This window comes from Ictidomys tridecemlineatus, chromosome X (assembly GCF_052094955.1).
Source record: "Ictidomys tridecemlineatus isolate mIctTri1 chromosome X, mIctTri1.hap1, whole genome shotgun sequence".
Taxonomy (NCBI): Eukaryota; Metazoa; Chordata; class Mammalia; order Rodentia; family Sciuridae; genus Ictidomys; species Ictidomys tridecemlineatus.
The window spans coordinates 3,995,424-4,020,511 of NC_135493.1; the positions used below are offsets into that span (position 1 = coordinate 3,995,424).

The following is a 25,088-nucleotide window of genomic DNA, read 5'->3' on the forward strand; positions in this document are numbered from 1 at the left end:
CCTGCCTGAGCCTCTGAGTGGCTGGGATTACATGTGTGCCACCATGCTTGGCTTCACTGTGGGATAGGACCATAGACAGTCTTGTTCAGAAAGGGAGAAAATGGAGGCACAAAGAATTCACTGATTCACAGCAATTAAAAAGCCCAGTCCAGGGGCTGGGGCTGTTGCTCAGTGGTAGAGCACTTGCCTGGCACGTGTGAGGCACTGGATTCGATCCTCAGTACCACATATAAGTAAATAAATAAAATAAAGGTCCATCAACAACTGAAAAATAAAATACATCTATATGTTTATATATAGATATAGAAAAAAAAGCCCAGTCCAGTAAATATTGAAAGTTCCTTGATTGTTTTCAAGACCTGGGAATAATCCTCTACACATTCACTGTGTCCACTTTTTTTTTTGTTTTGTTTTGTTTTTTTCCTGACTACTAGGGATTGATCCCAGAGTCTCACACATGATAGTCAAGAATTCTGCCACTGAGCCACATCCCAGCCCAGATGGAGAAGAACTGTACTCATGTTGCTGTACCTAGAAGCTACAGTCAAAGTGCTTCATCCACATCTGGGCCTGGTTTAGATAATGAAATCGTGGACTTCTAATGTTATAATGGGATGAAATTGTTGGAGACCTGAGTTTGTGGAAGAGACATGAATCACTGAGAGGCAGATGGCAGACTGTTGTAGGAAGCTTCTAACATGGTTCCTGATGATCCCCATCTATGGCCTTATGGAATATATTCTCATGCTGTGATGATTAGACCCTAGTAACTTGCTTCTAATGAATACAATATGGCAAATGTGATGGGATTCCCCTTCTGAGATTAAGTTCCCCAAAACACCATGACTCCCATCTTGCTCATGCTCTAGATCATCTCACTTGATCGTTCTGGAGGAATCCTACTGCCATGTTGCAAGCTGGACTGTGGAAGGGCCCATGTGACAAGGGACGGAGGGCAGCATCCAATCAATACACAGCAAGGAACTAAACACTGCTTAGAGTCATGTGAATGAGCTAGGAAGCTATCCTCCAGCTGAGCCTGGAGATGACTATAGCCATGTCTAATCCTTTGGGTGCAGCCTTTTGAAGCCCTTGAACCAGAGGATCCAGCTAAGTGGTCTGGATTCCTGGCACATAGAATTGTGAGATAGTTAGTTTAAGGAACTAAAGTTTAGGGTAATTTCTCATGCAACAATAAATACCTAATACACTTCCCATGAAAGGAAACTGCTCTCCATTTCCCAAGCCACACCATACTGCTTCCCCTCTCTCTGGCTACCTTTAAGAGTTCAAGCACCTCCTCCTCCAGGAAGACTTCCCTAACTGGATAAGGCATAAGTTACTCCCCTCCTTTTCCTTACAAACCCTCTGCTACTACAGATAATCTACTACAGATAATTAGTAAATAATACAGATATCATGCTGTATTTTCACTGTCTGTTTACCTAAGCCTCTGAACTCCTTGAGGGCCAGGATCATGACAAAAGGCAACAATTTGCACACGCTCAGCTGCTGTGGCAGACTTGGCACCCAGTATGTGCTCTATATAGTCATAGTGGGTAACAGCACAGGCTTTGGGCTCAGCAGCTATCAACTTGAATCCTAGCTCCACCCCTTAGCTATTTGTGTAGCTTTAGACAAATCACTTACCCTCCCTGAAACCCAGACCTATTCCTTCCTGGCCCTTGGGTAGGAGAGCAGCACCATGTGGACTTAGTCTTAATAATTAGTCTTTACTATCTAGATCTAGGTAGAAACTTTGGGGATTATGCTTCTCAATCAGCAGCTTTTGTCTGATAAATTAAATATATGCAGAAGAGAGTTCTTGGTGGAAGTTAAAAGCTGCTCAAGCACAAGGTTTTTGTTTTTTTTTTTTTTAAGCATGGCTAGCCCAATATTTTTAAGTGACATATTTCAGCCTTCTGCTAATGTTTCCTCACTGAAATATCAGCCCTTTTCCATGTAAACTAGTAAGGGTTTGGACAGAGGACAAAAGCATCATATGTTCTACACATCTTGCAATGAGAACTGTCAAATTTTGCAATCAACATTGCCACAGTATCACCGCTGACAAGCTTCCAAAAGACTTTTAAAACAAAAACCCACCACAGGCCTGGAACAAAATACACAGTCTAGGAAAATGTGCATCTCAGATTTCCTATGTGGATTGAAAAATCCAACTGTGGCCAGAGGCCAGCAATAGGAAGGTTCTTTGAGCTTTTCCTCAAATGCTCCCAGTTTAGCAACAGATTTAGAAGTGTGAGTGTGGAAAGGGGGAAGCACCCTTCTAGCCCAAGGGATTTAGTTTCCCTCTAGGGAAATTCCTAGCTCTGACACCCTCCTAAGAGTAAACCATAGCAGACAAATTCTACTAGGGTGTCAGAACAGGAGATTTCCCTAGAGGAAAATTGATGGGGAAAAGGCTGAGAAATGCAAATTTAAGTCTGGTCCCAGGAGAGAAGGGGGAGCTCTGCTTAGGCTGACAGCACACATGGTATGTGATTCCCTGTTACCAACTTTTCCCTGTGGGGAAGTGTGAACTTGGACCTGATACTCTTTCTGAAGACTGCTCAGCCTAAAGATGATTCCCTCTCAAACCTGCTTCTCCTTGAGCTTCTGTGTTTTTGACTCTACCATTTCTCTTGTGTCTCAAGTGAGAAAATTAAAACCTTTTTCAATTCATTCCACTTCCTCATCCAGCATATCCAATCCTCCACCAAGTTCCAGTAATCCTACTTCCTAAATTCTCTCCTTTTTTGGCCACATGAAGAACTTGAATTTTTATTTTATTTTATTGTATATATTTAAGGTGTGAAACGTTTTGATATTCATAGTGAAGTGATCTCTACAGCGAGCCCAATGAATATATCCATATAGTTACCTTTTATGTGGTAAGGGGCCCTAAAATCTACCTTTGGCAAATTTTCTTTTTTTTTCTTTTTTTTTTAATATTTACTTTTTAGTTATTGGTGGACACAACATCGTTGTTTGTATGTGGTGCTGAGGATCGAACCTGGGCCGCACGCATGCCAGGCGAGCGCGCTACCGCTTGAGCCACATTCCCAGCCCCTTGGCAAATTTTCATTAGGCAATTTTATATTAATAACTCTAGTCCTTTGCTATACATTAGATCTCTATCCAGCCTATATTACTGCAACTCTGTACCCTTTTAATTATCACCTTACCTGTTAGGATGGCTATTATCAAAAAGACTAAAGATACCAAGTTCTGGCGAGGACACAGAAGAATGGAAGCCTTTGTAAAACCCTTTGTAGTGGGAATATAAATTAGTACAGCCATTACAGAAAACAATATGGTAGTTAGTCCCTCACAAAAACAGAAACAGAGCCACCATGTGATCCATCTATTCCACTACTGGGTGCATAGCCAAAGGAAATGAAATCAGGATGTCAAAGAGACATCCACACTCCCATGTTGATTGCAGTACTATTCATAATAAAGAGAAATGGAAACTACGAAAGTGTCCATCCACTTATGTTTTAGTCAGCCTTTTCACTGCTGTGACTAAATGACCTGAACACAACTATAGAGAAGAAAAAGTTTATTTAAGGGCTCACGGTTTCAGAGGTCTTAGTCAATAGAAGGTTGAATCTATTCCTCAAGGACTAGAGGTGAGGTTGAACATCATGGCAGAAGAGTGTGGCAGAGAGAAGCAGCTTACAGGGTGATCAGAAAGTGGAGAGACTCTACTCTCCAGATACAAAATATATACCCCCCATAGCCATGTCCGCAATGCCCATCTCCTCCAGCCACACCCCACCTGCCTCCAGTTACCACCAAGTTAATTCCATCAGGGATTAATTCACTGATTGGGTTAAGGCTATAACCCAATAATTTCTCCTCCAAACCTTGTATTGTCTCACATGTGAGCTTTTGAGGGATATCACATCTAAACAATAACAACTGATGAAATAAACAAAATGTGATGGTTCAATCCCCAGCACAACACACATAAAAGTACCACATTGTGTGTATGTGTGTATACACACACACACACACACACACACACACACACATAGGAATACTATTCTGTCTTACAAAAGAAGAAAATGCTGTCATTCATTACAACATGTATGAAATTAGAGTACATTACACCAAGTGAACCAAACCAGATACAGAAAGACAAATACCACATCATCTCACTCATATATGGAGCATAAAAAATTCAATACACAGAAAGGAAATAAATAATGGTTACTAAAGGCTGGGGGAGCAGAAGAATGCAGAGATATAGGTGTAAGTGTACCAAGTGAGTTATGTAGGAAAGATAAACCTGAATATTTTTAATCCACTTGTTTTTCTGTACCTCCACTTCTGCCATTCTTATAAAAAGTCTCCAGCATCTGTCATCTAGACAAATTCCCAGAACCACCCCATTCCATGTCCTTGAATATCAGACTCAATACCCTGTATTCACAAACCCATTTCATTTTCTCCCGAAGCAAATAGATTGACTATATGTCAACTCCCAGTTCAGTTGTGAACCACGGAATATGGCCAAGAGCAATATAATGCCAATTCCAGGGATGACCCTAAAACCCTTTCTACAATGGCAGGAAGGTCACGGTCTAAATATGGTAGTGCCACAAAATGGAAGGAGCCAAGATCCCTGAATCACAATGTTGAAAACTGCCTACCAAACATTTGATTGGACTACTATAATGCCAGTGAGAAGTAACCCTTTGTGTTAAGTCACTAAAAATGAGGCTTGCTATTTGTAGTGGCTGGTTTATCCTGACATCCTGCTTCCATTTTTGTCCCTAATGGCTTCTGATATATTCTTGCAGTTGTAGAGTAATTAAATTACAATATGTATCTGATTATATCAACATTGATCATCCCCAAATTCCCTACAGATGAAAATTGTCAAATGTTCTCCACTGAATCCAAATTTGAAGATGGTCTATAAGGCCCTGCATGGTACACCCCTGATGAATTTTCCCCTGATCTGACCCTATTCATTCATTCACTTGACCATTACTTATTCAATGGATATTTATTGAGCACCAACTATTTATCAGTAGCTATACTAGATGTTGGGAGAGAATAGTGGTAAGAGGGTAAACTGAGAAATCACTTGGGAATCTGTTACATTTAGACAAAAGATAATAAGGACTTACCAGAGTTGGAGCTACAGTGTCTCTAACTCTGATATCCTCATAAGATAGTACCATCATAGAACCAACCAGAGCATTTGAGTTGGAGATTTCCTTGAAGGGAAACTGACAAGCACAAGTCTGAAAATGCCTAAGAAGGCAGGGGAGAATATGGAGACGAGAAACTCACCTACACTGCCAACATGTATGAGAGGGACAGAGCTTAGATATTTTAGAATTATTAGCATGATTTGGGAAATGATTGGCTGCAAAGGGTGAGCAAAGAAGTACCTGGGTGGAGTTCCAATTTGCAGGTGAGGGTAAAAACCATATTTAAAGGAAGATATTGTATCAAAGAGGCAATTGGAGCTACAAGTCTCAAGCCCTGGGAAGAAGCCTGACCTGAAAATGTACGTGTAGCATCCTCATTAATCACAAATCGTGAAGTTGCTCCCATCTTAAAAACAAAAAGAACCCTGAATTCTACTCCTCACCCTGTGTTCATTCTCCCCTTTAAGGTTGTATATCCTATAAGAGGTGTCCCCACTCTACCAACCCTCTCACACTTAGAATTGGGTCTCCATCCCTATCATTCTCCTGTGCTAGGCTTCCTGTGCTGCTTTCCTTCACCATATTGTTTTATCTCTCATTCGAATATGACTACACTGCCTCCTCTCTCCTCAAAATCCATTTCCCTTGGCTTTCAAATGGCACCCTTTCTCTCTGCTCCCCTTCCCATCAACTGCACAAGGAAAAAAATTGCTAGATGGGAACACCATCACTGCCCACCAACCATTCTACTATTTTTTTCTTGTTGTTGATGTTTTATTTTTATTTTATTTTTAGTTGTAGAGGGACACAATACCTTTATTTTGTTTATTTATTTTTATGTGGTACTGAGGATCGAATCCAGGGCCTCTTGCGTTTGAAGCAAGCACTCTACCACAGAGCCACAACCCTGGCCCCACTCTACTGTTTTGCCAACTATAAAAAGCCAATTCCTAGAAATCTACTCTGGATCCATCTCCTCTCTCCACCCAGGGGTCCTTCACATATCAGTTGAACTTGCTCCCTTGTGTGCTATAATGTTTCCCCTTTATACTGAAAATTTTCCATCAATTATTTTTGAATGCCAATAAAACTTTATTCACAAAAATAAGGGAGTACATTATTTACCCTGTGGGCAAAGTTTGGTGATCAATCCCTGCTTTACAAAATTTGTCAGATTTTTTAAATTAACAAATAAAACACTCTAGTAACCAAAACAACATGATGTTGCCATGTGTGTCCAAGGCCCTGGATTTGAACCCCAGCATCAAAAAAAAAAAATATGACTTTTTAGTCCATCAGTTATTTTCAACAGTTTTACTGAGATATAATTCACATTCCACTTAAAATATACAATTTTTTGAAAATTCAGAGTTGTGCAATAATAACCACTAATTTTCATTATGCCCCCCCCAAATTCTGTATTTATTAGTAATCACTTCTTCATTTTCTCCTAATAACTCACAGCCCTAGGTAACCATTAATTTACTTTCTGTAGATTTGCCTATTCTGAATAATACAATATGTGATCTTCTATGACTGGCTCCTTTCCCTTAGCATATTGATTTAAAGTTCGCCTGATAGAATATATTAAAACTTCATTCCTTTTCACAGCTTAATAGTATTCCATCATGTGCATATACTATATTCATCACTTGATAGGCATTTGGGTTGTTTCCACTTTGGAGCTATTAAGAATAATGTGCATGAATTTTCATATACAAGAATTTTTTTAAATTCCTTTTTCAATTTTTTTTTCTGTTACTGGGGCTTAAACCCAGGGGCACTTTACCACTGAGCATCCCTAGCTCTTTTTATTTCCTAAATCAGGGTCTCACTAAGGTGCTTAGGCTGGCCTTCAATTTGTGATCCTCCTGCCTCAGCCTCTCAAGATGCTAGGATTACAGGCATGTGCCAGCACATCTTGCCCTCTTTCTTTGGGTGTACACCTAGGAGTGGAATTGATGGTCATATGGCAATTGTATACTTAACTTATTCAGGAATCTCTAAACTGTTTTCCATAACAACTGCTCCATTTTACATTCCTACCATGTTTCCAGTTTCTCCTCATCCTCACTAATTTGTTATTCTCCTTAATTATTACTATTATTATTAATGCCATCCTAATGGGTGTAAGGTGGTATCTTATTATGGCTTTGATTTATATATGCTAATAGATAATGATGCCAAATATCTTTTCATGTTTATTCACTATTTATGCATCTTCTGTGAAGAACTGTCTATCCAGATATTTTTAATTGGGGTAGTTTTAATTGTTGACCTGTAATAATTCTCTATATTTTGGAGACTAGATCATTATCAAATAAGTGACTTGAAAGCATTTCCTCCTCTTCTATAGATATCTTTTCACTTCTGTGCTGGTATTGTTGAAGCACAAAAGTTGTTTGGCTTTTTAAAATTTTTTTTTTGTCTTTTTTTTTTTTTTTTTTTTTTGGAACTGGGGGTCGAACCCAGGGCTTTGCGAATGCAAGGCAGACGCTTTGCCACTGAGCTACATCCCAGCCCTTTTTAAAATTTTTGATGAAGCTCAATTTATCTGTTGTTTCCTTTAGTTGCTTATGCTTTTAGTGAAACCATTGCCAACTTCAAGGCCATGAAGACTTATACATATGTTTCCTACTGCAAATTTTATAGTTTGAGCTCCTACTTTGGATCTTTTTTTTTAATGTGGCACAAGGTAAGGGAGAAAATTCCTTTGCATGTGGATATCCAGTTATTCCAACATTTGTTGAAAAGATTATTTCTCCCACTGAATGGTATTTGTACCCTTGTTGAAAATCAATTAGCCACGGAAGTCTGGGTTTATTTCTGGACGGTTTTATTTCATACACCTACATTTGACCTTATACCAGTAGCAGACTATCTTGATTACTGTAGCTTTGTAGACATCAAGACATGTGGACCCTCCAACAATCTTTTTCAAGATTGGTCTGCTATCCTGGTCATCTTTTCAATTTCTACAAAGAATCCAGCTGTCATTTCCCCCACATAAGTTTTTCACTTTTTACTAAGTTTATTCCTAAACAGTTTTTTATATTAAACATAAATGAAATGTTATTAGTTTAATTTTCAGATTGTTCACTGCTGGTGTTTGGAAATAACACTATTTTTTAAAAAATTTTGCAATGCTAGGGATCAAACCCAAGGCCTCATGTGTGCCATGAGCTAATTTTTGTATATTCATCTTTATACTACAACCTTGCTGAACTCATTTGTCCTAACACTTTAATTTTCTAATTCCTTAGTTTTTTTTTGGGGGGGGGGGTTGGTGATAGAAATCGGGGGTACTTAACCACTGAACCACATCCAAGGGTTTTTGGGTGTGCATGTGTTGTTTTTTGAGACAGGGTCTTGCTAAGTTGTTGAGGCTCTTTGAACTCTCCATCCTCCTGCCTCAGCCTCCTGAGCTGCTGGGATTACACTTGTGCACCACAGCACCTTGCAGGATTTTCTATATAAAAACATCATGTCATCTGGAATACACTTCTTTCATTTCCTGTTTTCCTACCTTAATACCCTAGCTCAAATTTCTAACACAGTAATGAATGAAAGTGGCAAAAATTGGTGTTCCTTGACAGGGGAAAGCCTGTAGCCCTTCATCTAGATTCCCAAGTGCCCTTTATTTGGTTGAGCAATTCCCTTCTCCTAGTTTTTTTTTTTTTAATAACTAAAGATCATTGGATTTTATCAAATTACTTTATGTGCCTATTAGGACAATCATGCTTGGGGGCTGGGGCTAAAGCTCAGTGGTAGAGCACTTGCACATGGGGTTTGATCCTCAGCACCAAATTTTAAAAAAAAAAGTTATTAAAAAAAGATAATCATGCTTGTTTTTCCATCAATATGGTGTCCTTTTTTTTTTTTTTTAAGCTGAAACCCTAGAAGGATGCCCAACATATAAAACAGGGTGGGGGTGCTGCTATGGTGTAGGAAGGGAAGACTGGGGCTGCCAAGCTGGGTCACTGTCCTTTCCCTCCCAGGTAGCCTTGAGCTCCACAGAAAACTAAGCAGGGAGCCAAGAACAGCAAAGCAGCCCCCATGGCTCTTATCCAGAACTTCTTGTTGGGCCTGGCTCTGTCAGCCAACTAAGCCCCAACCCTCAGCCTCAGGGAGCCCTGGTTGGCAGGGCTGGCTGATTACAAGTACCCAGCCACTTTATCAAAACAGCAGCCTGTTAGCATCCTGCAAACTGCACATTTATCCAGGCACGGAGCTCCAGAGCCAACTCCTGCTTACTCCCCTGGCTAAAAGGTTAATCTAGGGGTCTTGGAGTCCTTCACACTTGGCATTTGGGATATCATTCCACTAAATGTTAATAATAGTTCAGATCAACGGTTACAAACAATAGTGTTGGTACCTTCTAAAATACCCATTCTCACCAACCAAATCCACAAAGGTCCAATAGCTCAAACAGATTACAGACAGCCCACTGATTACTTTTTGGGAAGACTGATTAAGAAACTTTATTACAGAAAATGAATGCATCCAACGTCCCCAAGTACATTTGTGACAAAAACAGACACAAGGGAGACACAGACAATAGTTGCTACATTACAGCCTTGTTCTTTCCAAAAGATAAAACATTACTCAAGAACAGGGTAAGGGGGTTGGAAGAGAGTGTTTAAGAGAAAAAATACTGTCCTTTTGACTTAATAACAGATTGGCATTGCAAGAGGATTGGTCCAGAAATCAAGCTAAGCCTAACCTTTTGTGGTAACATCATGCCACTTAAAGCATCTCAGAGAAGCTAGAGAACATTCCACTGGGACATCTAGTGGCAGTGTGTAAACCTTAAGAGTAATGGTCTTGTAACAAGCTACTGGAGTCTCTATAACCAAGTCTGCTTAATCAAACATCATTTAGCTAAATACCTACCCCCCACTTCTATCTGGCTACTGAGGGAGCATAAAATCCACCCCCACCCATAGTTAGAAAACTACTTCCTTGGGATTACTGGTTGAGCATCTCTTCCATATCTGATGAGGTTGGCCTGTACATTGTGCATTGTGCAGTAGTAGCAGTTTCAGTTTAGAATGCCAAGTGACAAGGGCATGGCTAAAGCAGGATGAACAATCCTGGAACAAGTGCCTCTGGGCAAAACTAATGACCAAGGGTTTTTAAATTAGTGGAAGAATTTAAAAAAACATATTTAGGACAAACAGTTCTGATGGAGAGGGAATGTTTATGAATGAAGATCAGGCTGTGACCATGACTTGCACTCATCTAGGACCTGACACAGTAAAGACAGCTCCTTAGACAAGCAAGGTTTCGAAGAGTGAACTTTTAAGAAAAAGCTTTCTTGTAAAATACCATACACACACAAAAAAAAAAAAAGAAAAAAATTTCTATATCCAAGTGTTAGTGCTAGGCAATGCTGACACTCACCCACAACAGTATTATCATTTGTTACTTCAGTGAAGTACAGATAAGCCATCCACTGATATTTAGTATCACCATTTGCCACTGTAGCAACCACCCCCATTCCTAACCTGGGCAAAATGTTAACACCATTTACTAATACAACCACTGAAACACAAACCAAGCTTCTTTAGTTTAAGAACATTGAACAACAATCTACATTTCTGGTGAATAAGTTCAAATCACAGGTAGGCCACTCTATTTCATGATACATTTACTGCTTAGAAATGTTGATCCTATCGGCCTGCTGAAGTGACCCAAGATGGAACTTGAATAACTTTCTTGGAATGTCTGATTTTTTGAATGAGGGCCAAAATACGGATAATGTCCCCTACCCCACCCCATCCCCCCTCACTGGGGTCTAGGAGACAAGCAGCAATTTAAGGCCTCCTCAAATGTTGAGCACAAGAAATAACTCTGCATCCCATTACATGTGCAGGAGTCAGAGAGGAGTGAGAATAAATAAGGTATGCTTAAGTTTTACACCCTATACACTCTGGAAGACATTCTTACTGTTTAGCAATGCATTTGACACCAAAAGGAGATGTAGAGCCGAAGGTAAAAAGTAAAATCTGGAGTTACCTGGCCCCCATCCCACCTGCCTGCCTTCCTGAACACTACTGAAGGCTGCTGGCCCTTGCCTATGTCACTATATTCACTGGTCTACACTTCCTCTTAATGCCATTCAGATACAACAAATCATGCAGTAACTTCAAGTAGCCCCCTCCTTCATCTCAGTCCTAAGCTGACCATGTGAGTAAAGTAGAAGTTACCAGATTTATAGGGAGGAACAGTTTTAAAAATGTAATACTGTTTATTTAACTTCAAAAACATTTCAGCATTCTAAACATACAAAAAATAACATAACGTTGCAAATTGCATTTAATTACAGAAGGTTCTTGAACTTTCATTGATGCAGTAGCTCTTTGCTGACAATGAAGAGTTCTACAGTTTGTTTGAAATCAAAGTTTAAAATCTACCGTACTTAACTAAAAAAAAATTCAAACACTTTTCATGCCAGCTGACCCCCCTTTTTCCACAACTAAGAAAGGCAGCAGAATGCTATATCACTATATACAAAAACAAAGACAACCTGAAGCTAAATGGATGCCCACCGCAGTGTCAACAGGTCCAGCCTCACAGTGCACGCCCTGAGCTACGGCCCCTCCAAAAGGCATCTTCCCCCCACAGCCTCAACGCCAAGCAAGGAGCATCAAGAGTTTGTCTCGGTTGTTTTGTTCTTTTTACAGACTATAGATATGTACAGTTGATAACTGAGGATTTCTAGCCAATAACCATATAGTTAACACCACCGTACAAATTTAAAAAAAAAAATGCCAGAAACATCTTCAAATGCCTTGTCACACCAACAGCAAAGTGCACAGAGTGAGGAGAACACGAGAGTGCCTTTTCATTTTAAAAATGTTTGGAAATATGTACAACTTTGATACAGTTTTAGGGTGCTCTGGACACCCAGGGCCACTTCATGTAAACCACTGACAATTTCTGGAGCATTTTGAGAGACAACAATATGATAGTGATCAAATTCTGAAATTAAACCCAATGAGAGTAACAGACACATCTCAAATAAGATGTATCAATCATGGCGCTCCCCTACTCTAAGGTATTCACAAGAAGACGGATAAACAGTTTTTTATTCATCCTCCTCCTCCTCCTCCTCCTCTTCTTCCTCCTCCTCTTCTTCGTCTTCCTCTTCCACTTTTTTCCGGGCAACTTTAGCAGGACCCTTTGTGCCATCAAACTTTCCTTTAGACTTATAGTCAGCAACATCCTGGAAGGAACAGGGACACATTCTGAATGAGTGTCCGAGATCTCCTGCAGCTATTAAGCAAAATGTAGAAACATGCAGCCCTCACCTCAGGTAAGAAATCAGGAGTTGCAAACAAGTGAATAAGACAGGAAATAGGGCTACTATTATATTCAAAGTATTTGTTTCCATATACACAATTGTTTCTTGGCCATTCAAATTCTAAAGTTAAAGTACACACAAGTGTACTTTTAAGTCATATTAACAGCCCTATCAATTTTCCTTATCAATTTTTTTGTAGCGCTGGAGATGAAGTCAAAGATCTTGCACTGATAGGCAAGCAATGTACTGCCGAGCTACATGCATCCCCAGCACTGCACTTAAAAACTGGGGCTGAAGATACAGCTCAGTGGTATACAGCATGATATGAAGCCCTAGATTTGATCCTCAGCACTGCAAAACATTATGCCCAAGACAAAAATCTGCCATTAAGTATCAACACCAACACACAGGGCTGATCTTGGGAGATGAGCTGCTAACATGCTGTGCCAACTACTTGGCCCAGCAAAGCAGCCACATACCCCACAACCCACCAATACTATGGCAGATTCCAGTCCACCTTACCTTCTCATATTTCTCCTTCAGCTTTGCAGCCTTCGTGATGTATGGCTGCTTTTCACTGTCACTTAAGTTATTCCACATCTCACCCAGCTTTTTTGCCACATCTCCAATGGAGATACCAGGATTTGTGGACTTGATCTTGGGGCGGAATTCTGAACAGAACAAGAAGAATCCAGACCTTGGAGGAGAGAAATATATAACTTAAGAGAAAGCACAAAAACATGAGCTTAGATTTAATTCCCATGTTCCTGAGCTCACATACCTCTCAGCACAAGTTCTCCCTGTCATACTACATTCAATGCTACAGAGCTATAGACTCTAGAATAGTTAAGATGCTTCCAAAATGTATGGTTCTTTATTACGGTTACTGGCTAAAGGGTAAAGAACATATTTAAGACACTGGCTCCCAGAACTAGGGTGCATCCTTCTCAGTGGAAGGGTTAACAGGCAACTAGTGCACATGCATTTATACATGATACACACACAGAGAGACAATAAACACATCAGTCCTAACTATGAACAATACTGGTATTGCATTTTAAAGCTGAAAAGTATGGAATGTTTTGCAGAGGTGTCTCATTTCTTAACTAAAATATCTTTTTAAAAAATTTTCAAAGCAGAAAGAAAGCTCTTGTTATTTCAAGTGTATAGCCACTTACGGTGGTCTTTTGGGGGCATTAGGATCCTTTTTCTTCTTGCCTCCCTTAGCTGGTCCATAGTCCTTCATTTCCCGATCATAGCGTACTTTATCTGCCTTTGCCATTTCATCAAATTTAGATTTCTCTTTCCCAGACATTGTCTGCAAAGAACAGGACCTGTTAAATTCCTTAATGCAGTGAGCACATACTTGCCCAATTGTTCTGTAATTAAATAAAGTGACATCTAAAGAACCACTTGCAAAAGAGGAATGAAGAATTTAAACCATTCGAGAGCCTTAACAAAGGTACACACGCAAAATTAAAGACACGCAAGATAATGTCTAAGTTAGAAATAAAAGAGCCATACGGGGTGACTTTCTAAGAAAGTAACCCCAAAATATGAAGTACAACTAAGCCTACTATGAGGATGCAAAAGAAAAATACCTTCCACCTCTCAGAGCACTTCTTGGAAAATTCTGCAAAATTGACAGGGACTTCTGGATTTTTCTTCTTATGTTCTTCTCTGCAAGTCTGCACAAAGAAGGCATAAGCAGACATCTTGCCCTTTGGTTTCTTGGGATCACCTTTAGCCATTTTGACTGTGATAGATGGAAAGAAGAAGAACAAAAACAAGGAATGACAATGAGGAACAAAACTACAAGAAATACCAAAGGAAGAGCAAAATTAAGTTAGTTGTTAGAAAGCCCCCTTCACCCAACACCTGACATCACTGGCAAGAAGGCAGAGTAGGAAGGAAAGCAGCTTCACTGTCGCTTGTCATTTAACTTTTGACCAGCATGAAGCGCGCTGGTTTGCGAGTTACTTCTCTAGAGCGGATCAAGTTCTCCAAATGGAGCTGACCTAAGTGGGGTGCTCAGTGCTACATTACTGAAGCACTACGTTTTAGAAACTACAACACAAAGTGGGAAGAGCACAGAGAGGAAACATTTGTAGGGAGTATATACCATAAGCGTGAAGAAAATGATTTAAAGCTGGCTGGCTATACATTTACAAAATATTGTCATCTCGCTAGTGAACAACATCAAAGGGGAAAAAAACGTAAATAGGGAACATTTGAAATGTCACTATCGGACAAGGCATTTTGGTTTATGAAAATGGCTTTTAAAACACTGGTAATCTGGAAAGTGAGCAGGTATCCCTTGTACTAGTAGTTCAAATCCGCACTATCTAAAGGGGGAGGAGATATCGAAAAGGCTAGTCTTGTCCATGTGTAATGCAGAATGCAGGTCCAGCCAGGAATACTTTCTCTAAAGTTTCCAAATAAAAATGCAGCTGTGGCGTGTCATCGTCCCTGTCCCACCCCCCAGCTTCCCGCCATCTTTTCCTTTTCCCACACCCAAGGTCATCATGTAAAAATAAAGCACTCCCCTTGGCAGCGGCCGCCCCCCGGGGCTGCATTAGAGCCCCGCAGTGGCAATGCTGGTGGGGCGGGACCTGGAGCGGAGCGGGGAAACCCCATCCTGCAGCCCGACTCGCCCCGGTGCCCGGTCCCCCGGACACCCATAATTCACCTTCCATTTTGTCAAAAGCCTCCTGATGAAAGAAAGTGCCCCTCAAATCCGATGCTGCAACCCTCGGGGGGCGCGTGGAATCCGGGGCCGCGGCGGCAGGCGTCCGCGGGGCGTGTGGGGCCGGGCCGGCAGCAGCCACGGTAGTGGCTGTGGCGCCCGCCGCGCCTCCTTAGCCCAGCTCGCTAAAATGGCTGATCCGCGCGCGGCCGGCGCAGGCGGCGACGGCGGCGGCGGCGAACAAAGCGGCCCGGGCCCCGCCACCGCCGCCGCCACCCGCTGGCAGGCCCCCACCCCGCCCCGCCCCGCCGGGGTCGCCCGGGGCGCAGGGGCCACTGGCCGGACCTCCCCGCCCCCCGGCGAGGGGCGCACTCCTCGGGATAACAAAGGCGCCCGTGCAGCCATGACGCTCGGCCGCGCCGGGGCCCGCGGCGGCGCCCCCAGCCCTTCACGCCTCCCGCCCGGGGCCGTGGGCACCCGAGCGGAGGCCAGAACCCGCCACAAGCCCCCGAAGCTGTTCCGCCCGCCTCTCCGCCTCTCACTGGAGTCCCGCACCGCGCCAGCCATGTTAACCCCAGCGGCGGCGCCCGGTGAGCAGGAGTCGAGCGGGGGGCAGCCGGCTCGAGCCCCCCCCCTCCCCCGGGCCGCCCGGCGCTCCGCGACGGCCATGTTAATGCAGAGCCCGCAGCGCAGCCCGCGGGCCCGCAGGGCGCCCGGCCAAGCCCTGGAGCGAAGTTTGCCGGCGCTGCAGCCCTCGGTGGGCACCGGCTGCCCGCTCCCCGCTGAGTCCCTCTCGGGCCGGGGCGTACCAGGTCCCCTTCACGCTGCCGCCGCCCGCCTGGCGCCGGGACGCGCGCCGCCAGTGCCCGCAACCCGCAGCCGCCCCTCAGCTCGCCCCGCCGCGCCACCGCAGCTGCAGGAACATCTGGCCTGGGAGCCCTGGCCCGTCGGCCGCCCCTGGGGGCGACTGCTGAGCTTGGTTCCGCGGAGGGTGCCAAGCCCCGAAAGCGGGGAGCTGGGGCAAAAGCATTTGAAAAGTTGAAACACCTGAATCGCGTCTTCCTTCCCGGCCACCTAGCAAGAGGGAAGGCGAAGGGGCGGGAAGGGCGCAGAAGGAGAGGCAGGGGTAAGCGGTGGCAGGCGCGCTCGCGGTGGAGCGGGCCGTAAAGTTGTGCGGGAGCTGCTGCTGCTGCGGCGGCGGCGGTGGCGGTGGCGGTGGCGGGCGCGGGCAGTGCGAAACGTACCTGTATTGTTCGCTAGTCTGGGCAGCGCAGGGCACGACGCGCGGCTCAGCGCTCCCCAGCCTCGCGCTAGCTGCCTCCACGAGAGCCGCCTGATTGGCCAGCGGGCTCCGCCGTTTAAAACAGCCTCCTCGCCTGGCCATTGGCTGCTGGCCTCATGCATATTAAGTAGGCGCCCGCGCCCATTGGGCGCGGCCGCTGGGATCATTCATTCAAACAGAACAACCCGCCGGCGCTGGCTGCGGAGGCAAAACAGAATAATAATAATATCTTCTCTTGCCCATCCCTCCCGCACCGTCTTCTCTGAATTGAGCTGCGATCTCGAAGGACTTTGCAGAGATGGCCCCTCGATTCCCAGAGGCCTCGGCCTCTGGCGTGGGAAGGCGAGGTCGAGCCCAGATGCCTTGCCCTCTGCTCCCGCCGCGCTGCGGCCTGGAGCCCCCGGTCCTGGCCCCTGGCCCTTAGTCCGCTCCCCTGCCTGGGGGAACCTCCCTGGGCCAACCTACGAGGACCGACGGTCCTCCACCTCTACCCAGTTCCGCGGCAACACAGCGGCAGGGGCCTGGGTCTAGTTCCCTCCTCCATGCCCCACTGAGAGCCGCTGCATCTTCTTAGAGATTAGGATGTTTCGGCCCTTGGATCCCGCTGCCCACTCGAAAGGAATCTGACTCCACCCTTGCAGATCCTGTTCCACTTGGCTCTTTGCACTAATTGCCACAAAGTCTGTATTTGCGCCTGCGATTTTGGAAACGGCAGACTGGAACACCAAAACGGAGTTTGATAAGAGCAGAAAAAATTTGAGAAATTGTAGTTTCCTGAGCAGGGAGTTAAAAGTGAAACTGGCCCCTCTTCATGGCCTCTTTTCAGACAGGCTTTATCTCCTCTTTGGACACACCCTCTAGTGAAGAATCAAAGTGCTAGGAATGAAAGAATGAATGAGATTTGACTTGGTCTTCACTTTGTCACTACCTGATGTATATAGCCTTTAGCAAGGCACTCTTGGGGGGAATCAGTCAATGGTTTTCAAAGTGTGAGATGACTAATGTCACTTCTCTAATGGATGTTTGGAAATTTGTGTACATTTTTGGTTACCAAGAAGACTGTCTCACAGCAGCTCAGGAGGCTGAAACAGGAGGATCACAACTTCAAAGCCAGCCTCAGCAACTAGGAGGCCCTAAGCAAGTCAGTGAGATCCTGACTCTAAATAAAATACAAATAGGGCTGGGGATGTGACTCAGTGACTGAGTGATCCTGAGTTCAATCCCCAGTGAGACCCCCCAAAAAAGAAGACTGGCAAGTGTTGCTGGAATTCAATAAGAAAAAGAGATTTTTGGGATGTTAAATGTCCTACACTGAGCAGGGCCATCACTAAATGTTTCACTCCAAATACCAATATCAACCCTGTTTGAAAAACACCTAAGAGCTCTTGTCTCTTTGAGATAGCACAAACTTCCTAGAAAGGATGAAAAAGGAAGGGTGAGAAAAATTAAAACATTTTAAGGATTGAAATTTGGAGAAAACAATACAAAGGAGGAAACATGAGTTCATCTCCCCCATGTGACATTCCCTTTCCAAAGGCCAAGAGATCCAGCTATTTTTGATTCACATAATTGGAAAGGAGACTCACTATAAGATTCATTTTTCAGATATTTTCCAAAGAGTGTGACTGAGTTTGAAGAGTGCAAAGGAGCTAGCCTCACACAGAACCTGTCTCCCCAGCCCTTGCCAAGACATCCTCTGAACCCTTAAAGCTGGAACACCTAAGCATCCAATCCAGACCAAAAGACAATAATAGTGCAGCTTTTGACAAGAGCTGACAGGTATCAAGCCACTATCCCAAATCTCCAATCTACAGACTATCAGGAGTTCAGATCTTAGGGCACCTCATCTGACTCTCAGCCCCATTAGAACTCGCTGAATGGTTGCTTACCTTCTTGACTACCTCCAATTATAGAGAGCTTACCACCTCCCTTCTTGGATGTCCCTTCCATCTCTAACCATCTCTGAACCTTGGAGATCACTATCCCACACATAATCCAATCCCTCACCCTTCAGAGAGTCATGGCAGGCTAGGACTTTTCTCCAGGCAGACAGTTCCAGCTTCTATAACCAAATTCTCAGGACCCAACCTGCCCAGGCTACAGCTGTCTTCTTTTCCTGAGTCCCCCATCTCTGCCTAGCCCAGAGAACAGTCTCCCCATTGATCTGACCTCCTTCTGCCAGAGCACATTGACCTCTCAAGGCTGTTGAGCCTTCCTAGGCCAGATATTTGGGCTGAAGTCTTAGTACAGGGTCTCTCGGTGGGCCAGCTGTTGCCCTGCATCCTAGCCATGCTAGGTAGCTAGCAACACTTAGCATTAGCAGAGACAGCAGCTTGAAGGCAAACCAGAAAGATAAGAGCATCTCCAAATTACCCAGACCCCTGCTTCCCCACCCCCACCCCCCCACCCTCCACCCCCTCCACCCCCTCCACAGCCCCACCCACTCTCCTCTTTCTGTACACATACTTCTAAAGTGAAAAGGGTTGCTCCTACTCTTCGAGGGAGGTGTTTCCATCTCTGCTCTAGAGAAAGCTCCTCCTTATAGGAGGAAATGAAGCACTTGGTCTGAAGCTTCCAACTGTGGTTGCAATGATCAGAACCTTAGGTGACTATGACATAGCTTAGAGTGTTAGAGATCTGAAGGTGCCATGGTTCCCTGCTTCTACCCCCTCTCCAACAAACACATGTCTTCTTCATTTCCAACCTTGTCGTTTTCTCCAACTCTTCCCTGAGTCCCCAGTTAGAGTCCTTAACAGCTCGGTTTACTTCTATGTGGCCTAGGTGATTCCTACCTCACCAAATCGCTCATAATTTAATTCCATGTACATGTATTGAATGTCTTTTAATGAATAACAGAAAGGAGATTGAATGGAAAGGCAGGGCTGGAAGGGACAAGGCTGTGACCACTTGGGCTGTGTTGATGACTTCCTGGTATACTCTTTGACATGTTACCTCACCCCTTCCAGCCTCAGCATCCTTTGTCAAACCAATTCAACCTATCTTCTCCACTTAGAGCATTTCTCAAGTCTTATGGTAAGGGAGGCTGTGAGTGAGGGTGGTCTGGTTGTCACTAGTCTAAAGCTGCCCAGGGCAGGGCTAACAATCAGTCTGGAAGACAAGAAAGTAACATAAAGTGAGAGGTGTCTGGGCCCAGCCTGGGCTTAGGGACCCCAAGGCAGGTAACCACCTCTGTGCAGCAGAGAAGTCAATTGGTATGTACTGTCTTGGGGGTAACTTACACAGGAGCCCAGACCAGTTAAGCAACTGATGACGTGAAGGAGGGTGCTTTAGGCCTCTGCCCTGGCCTCTGGAGAAAGCACTTTAACCCTGTCACTCAACTCTGAGGCCCAGTACCAAGCAAAGCCTATCCACAAAGGAGAACCTCAAACCAGAATCCCTTAAGCTGCTCAGCTGCCTAGAGAAGTTATTAAAACATTGAAAGTAAATAAGAAATAGGACGAAGTGTGGCAAATGTTATTTAAAGAGGTTTTCAGTTCCTATCAGTTGAAGCCCCCCAAAAGATTAAGAGAAATTCTTATCATTCAACAAAGATGAATCCCTGATCCCCTGGTGCAACCTTCTCCCGCCTCTATGCACACGCTTCTAAGTCCTCACTTGGGTACCCAGCACGTAAAGGAGACTTTCCAGAAACCAAGCCTGGCCAACTCCTGTTTAATAATCAATGTAGGGCTGAGTATGTGGCTCAGCCTGGCATGCTCAATGCCCTAGATTCAATCCCAGCAACATATACATTCACACACACACACATACACACACACACCAACAATCAGTGGAAGTGTAGGGGCTGGGGCAGGGGTGTATTGGTATGGGATTGTTGAATCATTTAAAATAGCACCCTTGAGGGGCTGGGGCTGTAGCTCAGCAGTAGAGTGCTTGCCTAGCATGTGTGAGGCACTGGTTTGATCCTGAGCATCACATAAGAATAAACAAAATAAAGGCATTCTGTCCATCTACAACTACAATAAATAAATAAATAGCACCCTTGAGAAGAGATTTCCAGTTTCCAACAGTGGCCCTAGATAGGTCCACAGGAAACCTGGTGGATGGGGCAGGCCTGTACCTCCTTTCCCACCACACCCCACTGTACAGATTCCTCAGGCATCCTGAGACTCCATGGCCTAGAGCCTTGATTGAGCCTTGATTCCTGATCAAGACTTGAGCACTGGGGTCTGAATATGATGCTGGTCTGCACAGAGGTGGCTGGGCCCTCACATTTGGAGGCAGCTGGGGGCAGCTCCTTCCCACAGCATTGATCTTGCCCTGGGATAGGATGAGCTACCTCTCTCAGTACCTATTCAAAAAAGAGTTTGGAAGCCAGGGTCATTTAGCCTGACACAGACCTATAAGTACCACACAAAGGCTCTTCTTAGGTTGCTTTCAAGCAGACTGAAAAGCAGGAAGTGGGTGAGCTCAGGAAGGATTGCCTGCATTTTACCATTCACACCCAGGTAGGTAGGAATAAAATCCTAATCTACAAAAGCCCCAGGGCCAATGAAACTGGACAGACCAGACCTTCAGGGAAGTTGGGGGAGGGGGGTGGAAGAGAAGTGCCCTTGTCCCTGCCAGACACCGTGTCCTGGGGGAGTTCAAGGACCCTCCCTTGGGGAAAGAGTAGCAAGAGCCCTGCTCTGAAAAACCTTGCCATTTTCACCATGTTGCTGGGTAACCAACCCAGTGGAGGCTACCTAACCCTCAACCCCCATCCCATCCAGAGAATGCATACTTACAGTAGGTCTGCCACCTTGCGCTGAGTTTTAGAGTGGTGGCCCTTCTGTGTCCAGGGCTCTAACTCACTGAGCAGCTAATGAGCCAGCATCTCCCTCTTAGGGAACAGGTACAAGCTGTCTATCTTTACCTGAACCAAAGGGATTCCTGCAGTGTGGGTGGGGGGCTGAGGACAGGCCAGTCTCTATGTGGGTTTGGAGCAGCTCTTTAAAAAGTGCTCCTGGGCCCTGGTGCATTGGTGTATACCTGTAATTCCAGCAACTATGGAGGCTGAGACAGGAGATCTTGAGTTCAAACCCAGCCTCAGCAACTTAGCAAGGCCCTAATCAACTTGGTGAGAGCCTGTATCTAAATAAAATACAAAATAGGGCTGGGGATGTAGCTCAGAAAAAAAAAAAAAAAGGTGCTCCTGGGGATGGGGGTATAGCCCAGTAACAGAGCTAGCCTAACAAGCCTGAAAACAAACAAAAACAAATTCCCCTCCTCCCTCTTCCTGGGCCTGTTTCTCCTCTTTGAAAGGAAGAGGCCACAGTGGTTTTCTTAGAGCATCAGCATACTTAGGATTGCCAGGAGGGCTCCACAAAGAGACTTCAAACACTGTCTTCCTATCTCCATTCACCCTCCCTTCCCTAAACCCTGCAAATCAATACAAACAAAACTGAGAGGTGGCCTTGCAAAGGCCCTCTGCCTGTACCAGTACACTATAAGAGGACTTTAGACACAAGTGGGCGGTGGATGATGAAAGTGTGACTGTGGAAAGGACAGCATTCTACCAACTATGTGCACCCCTTCTTGCCTTCAGTCTGTTCTGAGCAAAGTGGTCAGAGGGTCCCTGCTCAGTCAGAACATGTTTCTCCTCTACTCTGGACCCTCTCAGAGCTTCCCTGCTCCTCAGAGCAAAGCCCCAGACCTCACAGCGGCTCTGAAAGGGTGATGTAAGTCATTCGTGCCACATACACCTCTAATTTCAGCTCTCAATTCTCTCCTTATTCTGCCCCACCTCCGTCATTAAGAGCCCCCTCAGAATCATGGCACTTGTTCTTCCCACTGCCTGGAATACTTTTCTCCCATGAATCTGCTCTCATTCTGACCTCTGGTAGGTCTCTTCCCTGAGCACCCATCCTTGCCTGTGCCCTTCCCCCTGCTTTCTTTTCCTACGTGCACTTAACACCTTTACAACATTTATCTTACTGATTGACTGACCCCTCCTGTCCCCCTACCACCACCCAGTTAGCCTTGTAAAGACAGGGACCTCAGTGTGTTCTCTTCTCCACTATCTCCCTAGTATGTGGCACAGAACAAGCAATCCATTAAAATTCATTCAATGGTGCTGGGCTTGATGGCACATGCCTGTAATCCCAGCAGCTTGGGAGGCTGAGACTGGAGGATTGTGAGTTCAAGCTATCCTCAGCAACTTAGCTAGATCCTGTATCAAAATAAAAAATAAAAAGCTGGAGATATATCTCAGTGGTTAAACGCCCCTGGGTTGATGCCTAGTACCAAAAAAAAAAAAAAGGTTGAATAAACAAGTCAGTTTCCCTTTGATCTTGACCATTCCCCAGCCATGATCTAGGTAGGTCCGAGAGCAAGAGAGCTTCCAAACATTCTCAAAGCAAAATCCCCAGGCTCAAGAAATTTACAATCCAGACAGACTTGATACACCACCAGCTCTAAATGAAGTGTAGATTAAATAAATGTGAAATAGAATAAGAAAAACTGAGAAGAAGCAAATAAAATAGAAAATAGAATAAGAAAAATTGAGAAGAAGACTTTATGGACAAGGAAGCCAATTTGAGATGGATACAGAGGGTTAGTGAGGTTTCCATGGGCAGAGAAGGAACAAATGACCTTAGGCTGAAGAGAAAGCAGACCCTTACACAGTGTGAAACAGCTGCTTCAGGGACACAGAGGTAAGGCACAAGTTTGACATACCAAAGGCTGTTCATGGCAGAGATTGTTATTTGCAAGTTCTCTCTAGCAGGCAATAGGGAGACACTGCAGAATTTTGAACAGGGGAATTACCCAATCATAGCTCTATTTGAAAAAGTTGTCCCTGCTGCTGTGGGGGGATGGGCAAGAGTGGGTGAGGGGGCAGAGACAGAGAGATCCCTTAGGAGAAATTGCAGGCCAAAGCTGGCTTGGACTTGGATTTGGGATATTGGCAGTGTGCGTTGGGAGAAGTAGCTGAATTTGTGCCTCACTTGTTCCCAGCCAATCTCCCCTTAATAGTGGTCAGTCCTCCAAGGGTTTCTCCTCTCATGTCAGTGAGGTGTCCTCCTTCTCCAGACTCCAGACATTGCCATGCCTATCTGCAATCTCTTCTAGTGGCCTCCCTGCAGTCTCAATGCTAACTCTGCCTTCTCTCCTTTCCCTCACTAGGCGTGTGCACTTGCTATACCCTAAGCAAGTACTACCCAGCCTGGAGACCTTGGCCCACTTGCCACCACCTTCCCCAAAAGGTTCCCTGATTTCCCAGGCCCACATTTTCCTTGCTCCCTCTGGTTTCCTTTATGGTACTTCTCAGAACTGTCATCCAGCGTCTGTTCGGGTGATTGATTATTGAATGTCAGTGTCACCTGGCCTCTCCTGCAAGTGGCACAGGGCCTGGGGCCCAAAGCCAATGAAAAGTATTTGAGAAATGAACAAAGGCCACAGCAAGTAAAGGACAGCTGTGTCATTGGATGCTAGGTATGGAGAGCATGCCCTCAGAAGGAGGCAGGTAGCCCTATCCCTGAACTTTGTGGTCTCTTTGTGGTTTTGTTTGTTTGTTTGTTTTGTTTTGTTAGATATACATGACACTTTTGGTCTCTTTTACCCAAACAAAATAAGACCTTACTTGGGAGAGGACAAATGCCAACTCCATAAAGGAATTGTTTCAATCAGTCAGGGGATTCACTGTATCCACCTGGTTCCTAGAGGCTCCACAGGACAGAGCCATGGAACTGGAGAAAGAGCCAGCGAGTACCAGAAACATTCTTGCTCTTTGTTCTGAGCCCTAGAACCTGCGGTTTATTTACAGTGCTAAGTAAGGTTTTGGCTTGCAAAGTGGGCCTAGTGATAGGACCTACCTCATAAATTGTTGTGGGGATTAAATGAATCAGTGCAATCTGAAACACTTAGAGCAATGTCTGGCACAAAATGCATGCTCAAGAAAGGTTTGCTGAGGCAAAGGAGTCATCTTTGATTTCACTCTTAATTCTTCAGATGATGCAGAAGATCAGCAGCTGGAAGGTAATCCAATCCGTGCTGGTACAAAGTTGACCCGTGTTCTCCTACAACTGAGAAAGGATTGCCCCTGCTGGGAGTCCTGTCTTCCCTAGCTAATCACCTGTCTCTGGGCTACCTGTGACCTGAACTATAATAGCAAGACAGTGTGACCTGAAGCATCTGAATGCACACATACATATACACGCAGACATGCCACCAGCACTAGCACTACCTCTAACACCTGGTGAGGGCCTAGTTCTGTGTACCTTGTCCTGCTGAGGGGTAGGGATGGGCACATAGGCCATGACACCATAATTACCAGGGCACACTGGCATCTTCTCCAAGGCAGGGACAGAATCCTATCCTTTCGATGACTCTCCCTTCAGAGTGCCCAGCTCAAGACTTGGCACCAAGCAGAAGTTCAGGAAGTGTTTTCTATAAGGGGGAGTTTCACCTCCAGTAGAACTGATGTGCATTTGGGAAATGGACACTTAGTAATTGATGAAGACCAACCACATATTTGTGTCCTTGTGTTCTGGCCGAACAGGCGAAATCAATCCATGAAACACTGGGCAAATAGCTCAGTTCTGCCAAAACCAAAGCTAGTAACCTAGAAACCACAGGATGAGGCTCTGCTGTCTGCTCTTTCACAGCTTCCAGGGGCCTTGGAAAATCCACGAGCCTTGCTGATCC

The 25,088-nt window shown here is 44.7% G+C and overlaps 1 protein-coding gene across 3 annotated transcripts; it reads right to left on the minus strand.

Annotated features, from left to right (window-relative positions):
- Nucleotides 1–9,619: 9,619 nt before the first annotated feature.
- On the minus strand, nucleotides 9,620–16,502 carry Hmgb3 (high mobility group box 3). 3 transcript variants are annotated; one of them, XM_005338512.5, is made up of 5 exons: nucleotides 16,405–16,502; nucleotides 14,076–14,230; nucleotides 13,653–13,792; nucleotides 12,997–13,171; nucleotides 9,620–12,396 (listed from the first exon to the last, which is right to left on the minus strand). In XM_005338512.5, exons 2-5 carry the CDS (start codon nucleotides 14,223–14,225, stop codon nucleotides 12,259–12,261), a joined length of 603 nt encoding a protein of 200 aa, XP_005338569.1. In that variant the 5' UTR covers nucleotides 14,226–14,230; nucleotides 16,405–16,502; the 3' UTR covers nucleotides 9,620–12,258. The 3 variants fall into 3 exon arrangements, with proteins under 3 accessions (XP_005338569.1, XP_040142708.1, XP_013219810.1); XM_040286774.2 differs by lacking the exon at nucleotides 16,405–16,502 and adding an exon at nucleotides 16,208–16,398; XM_013364356.4 differs by lacking the exon at nucleotides 16,405–16,502 and adding an exon at nucleotides 15,164–15,353.
- Between the last annotated feature and the right edge of the window lie 8,586 nt (nucleotides 16,503–25,088).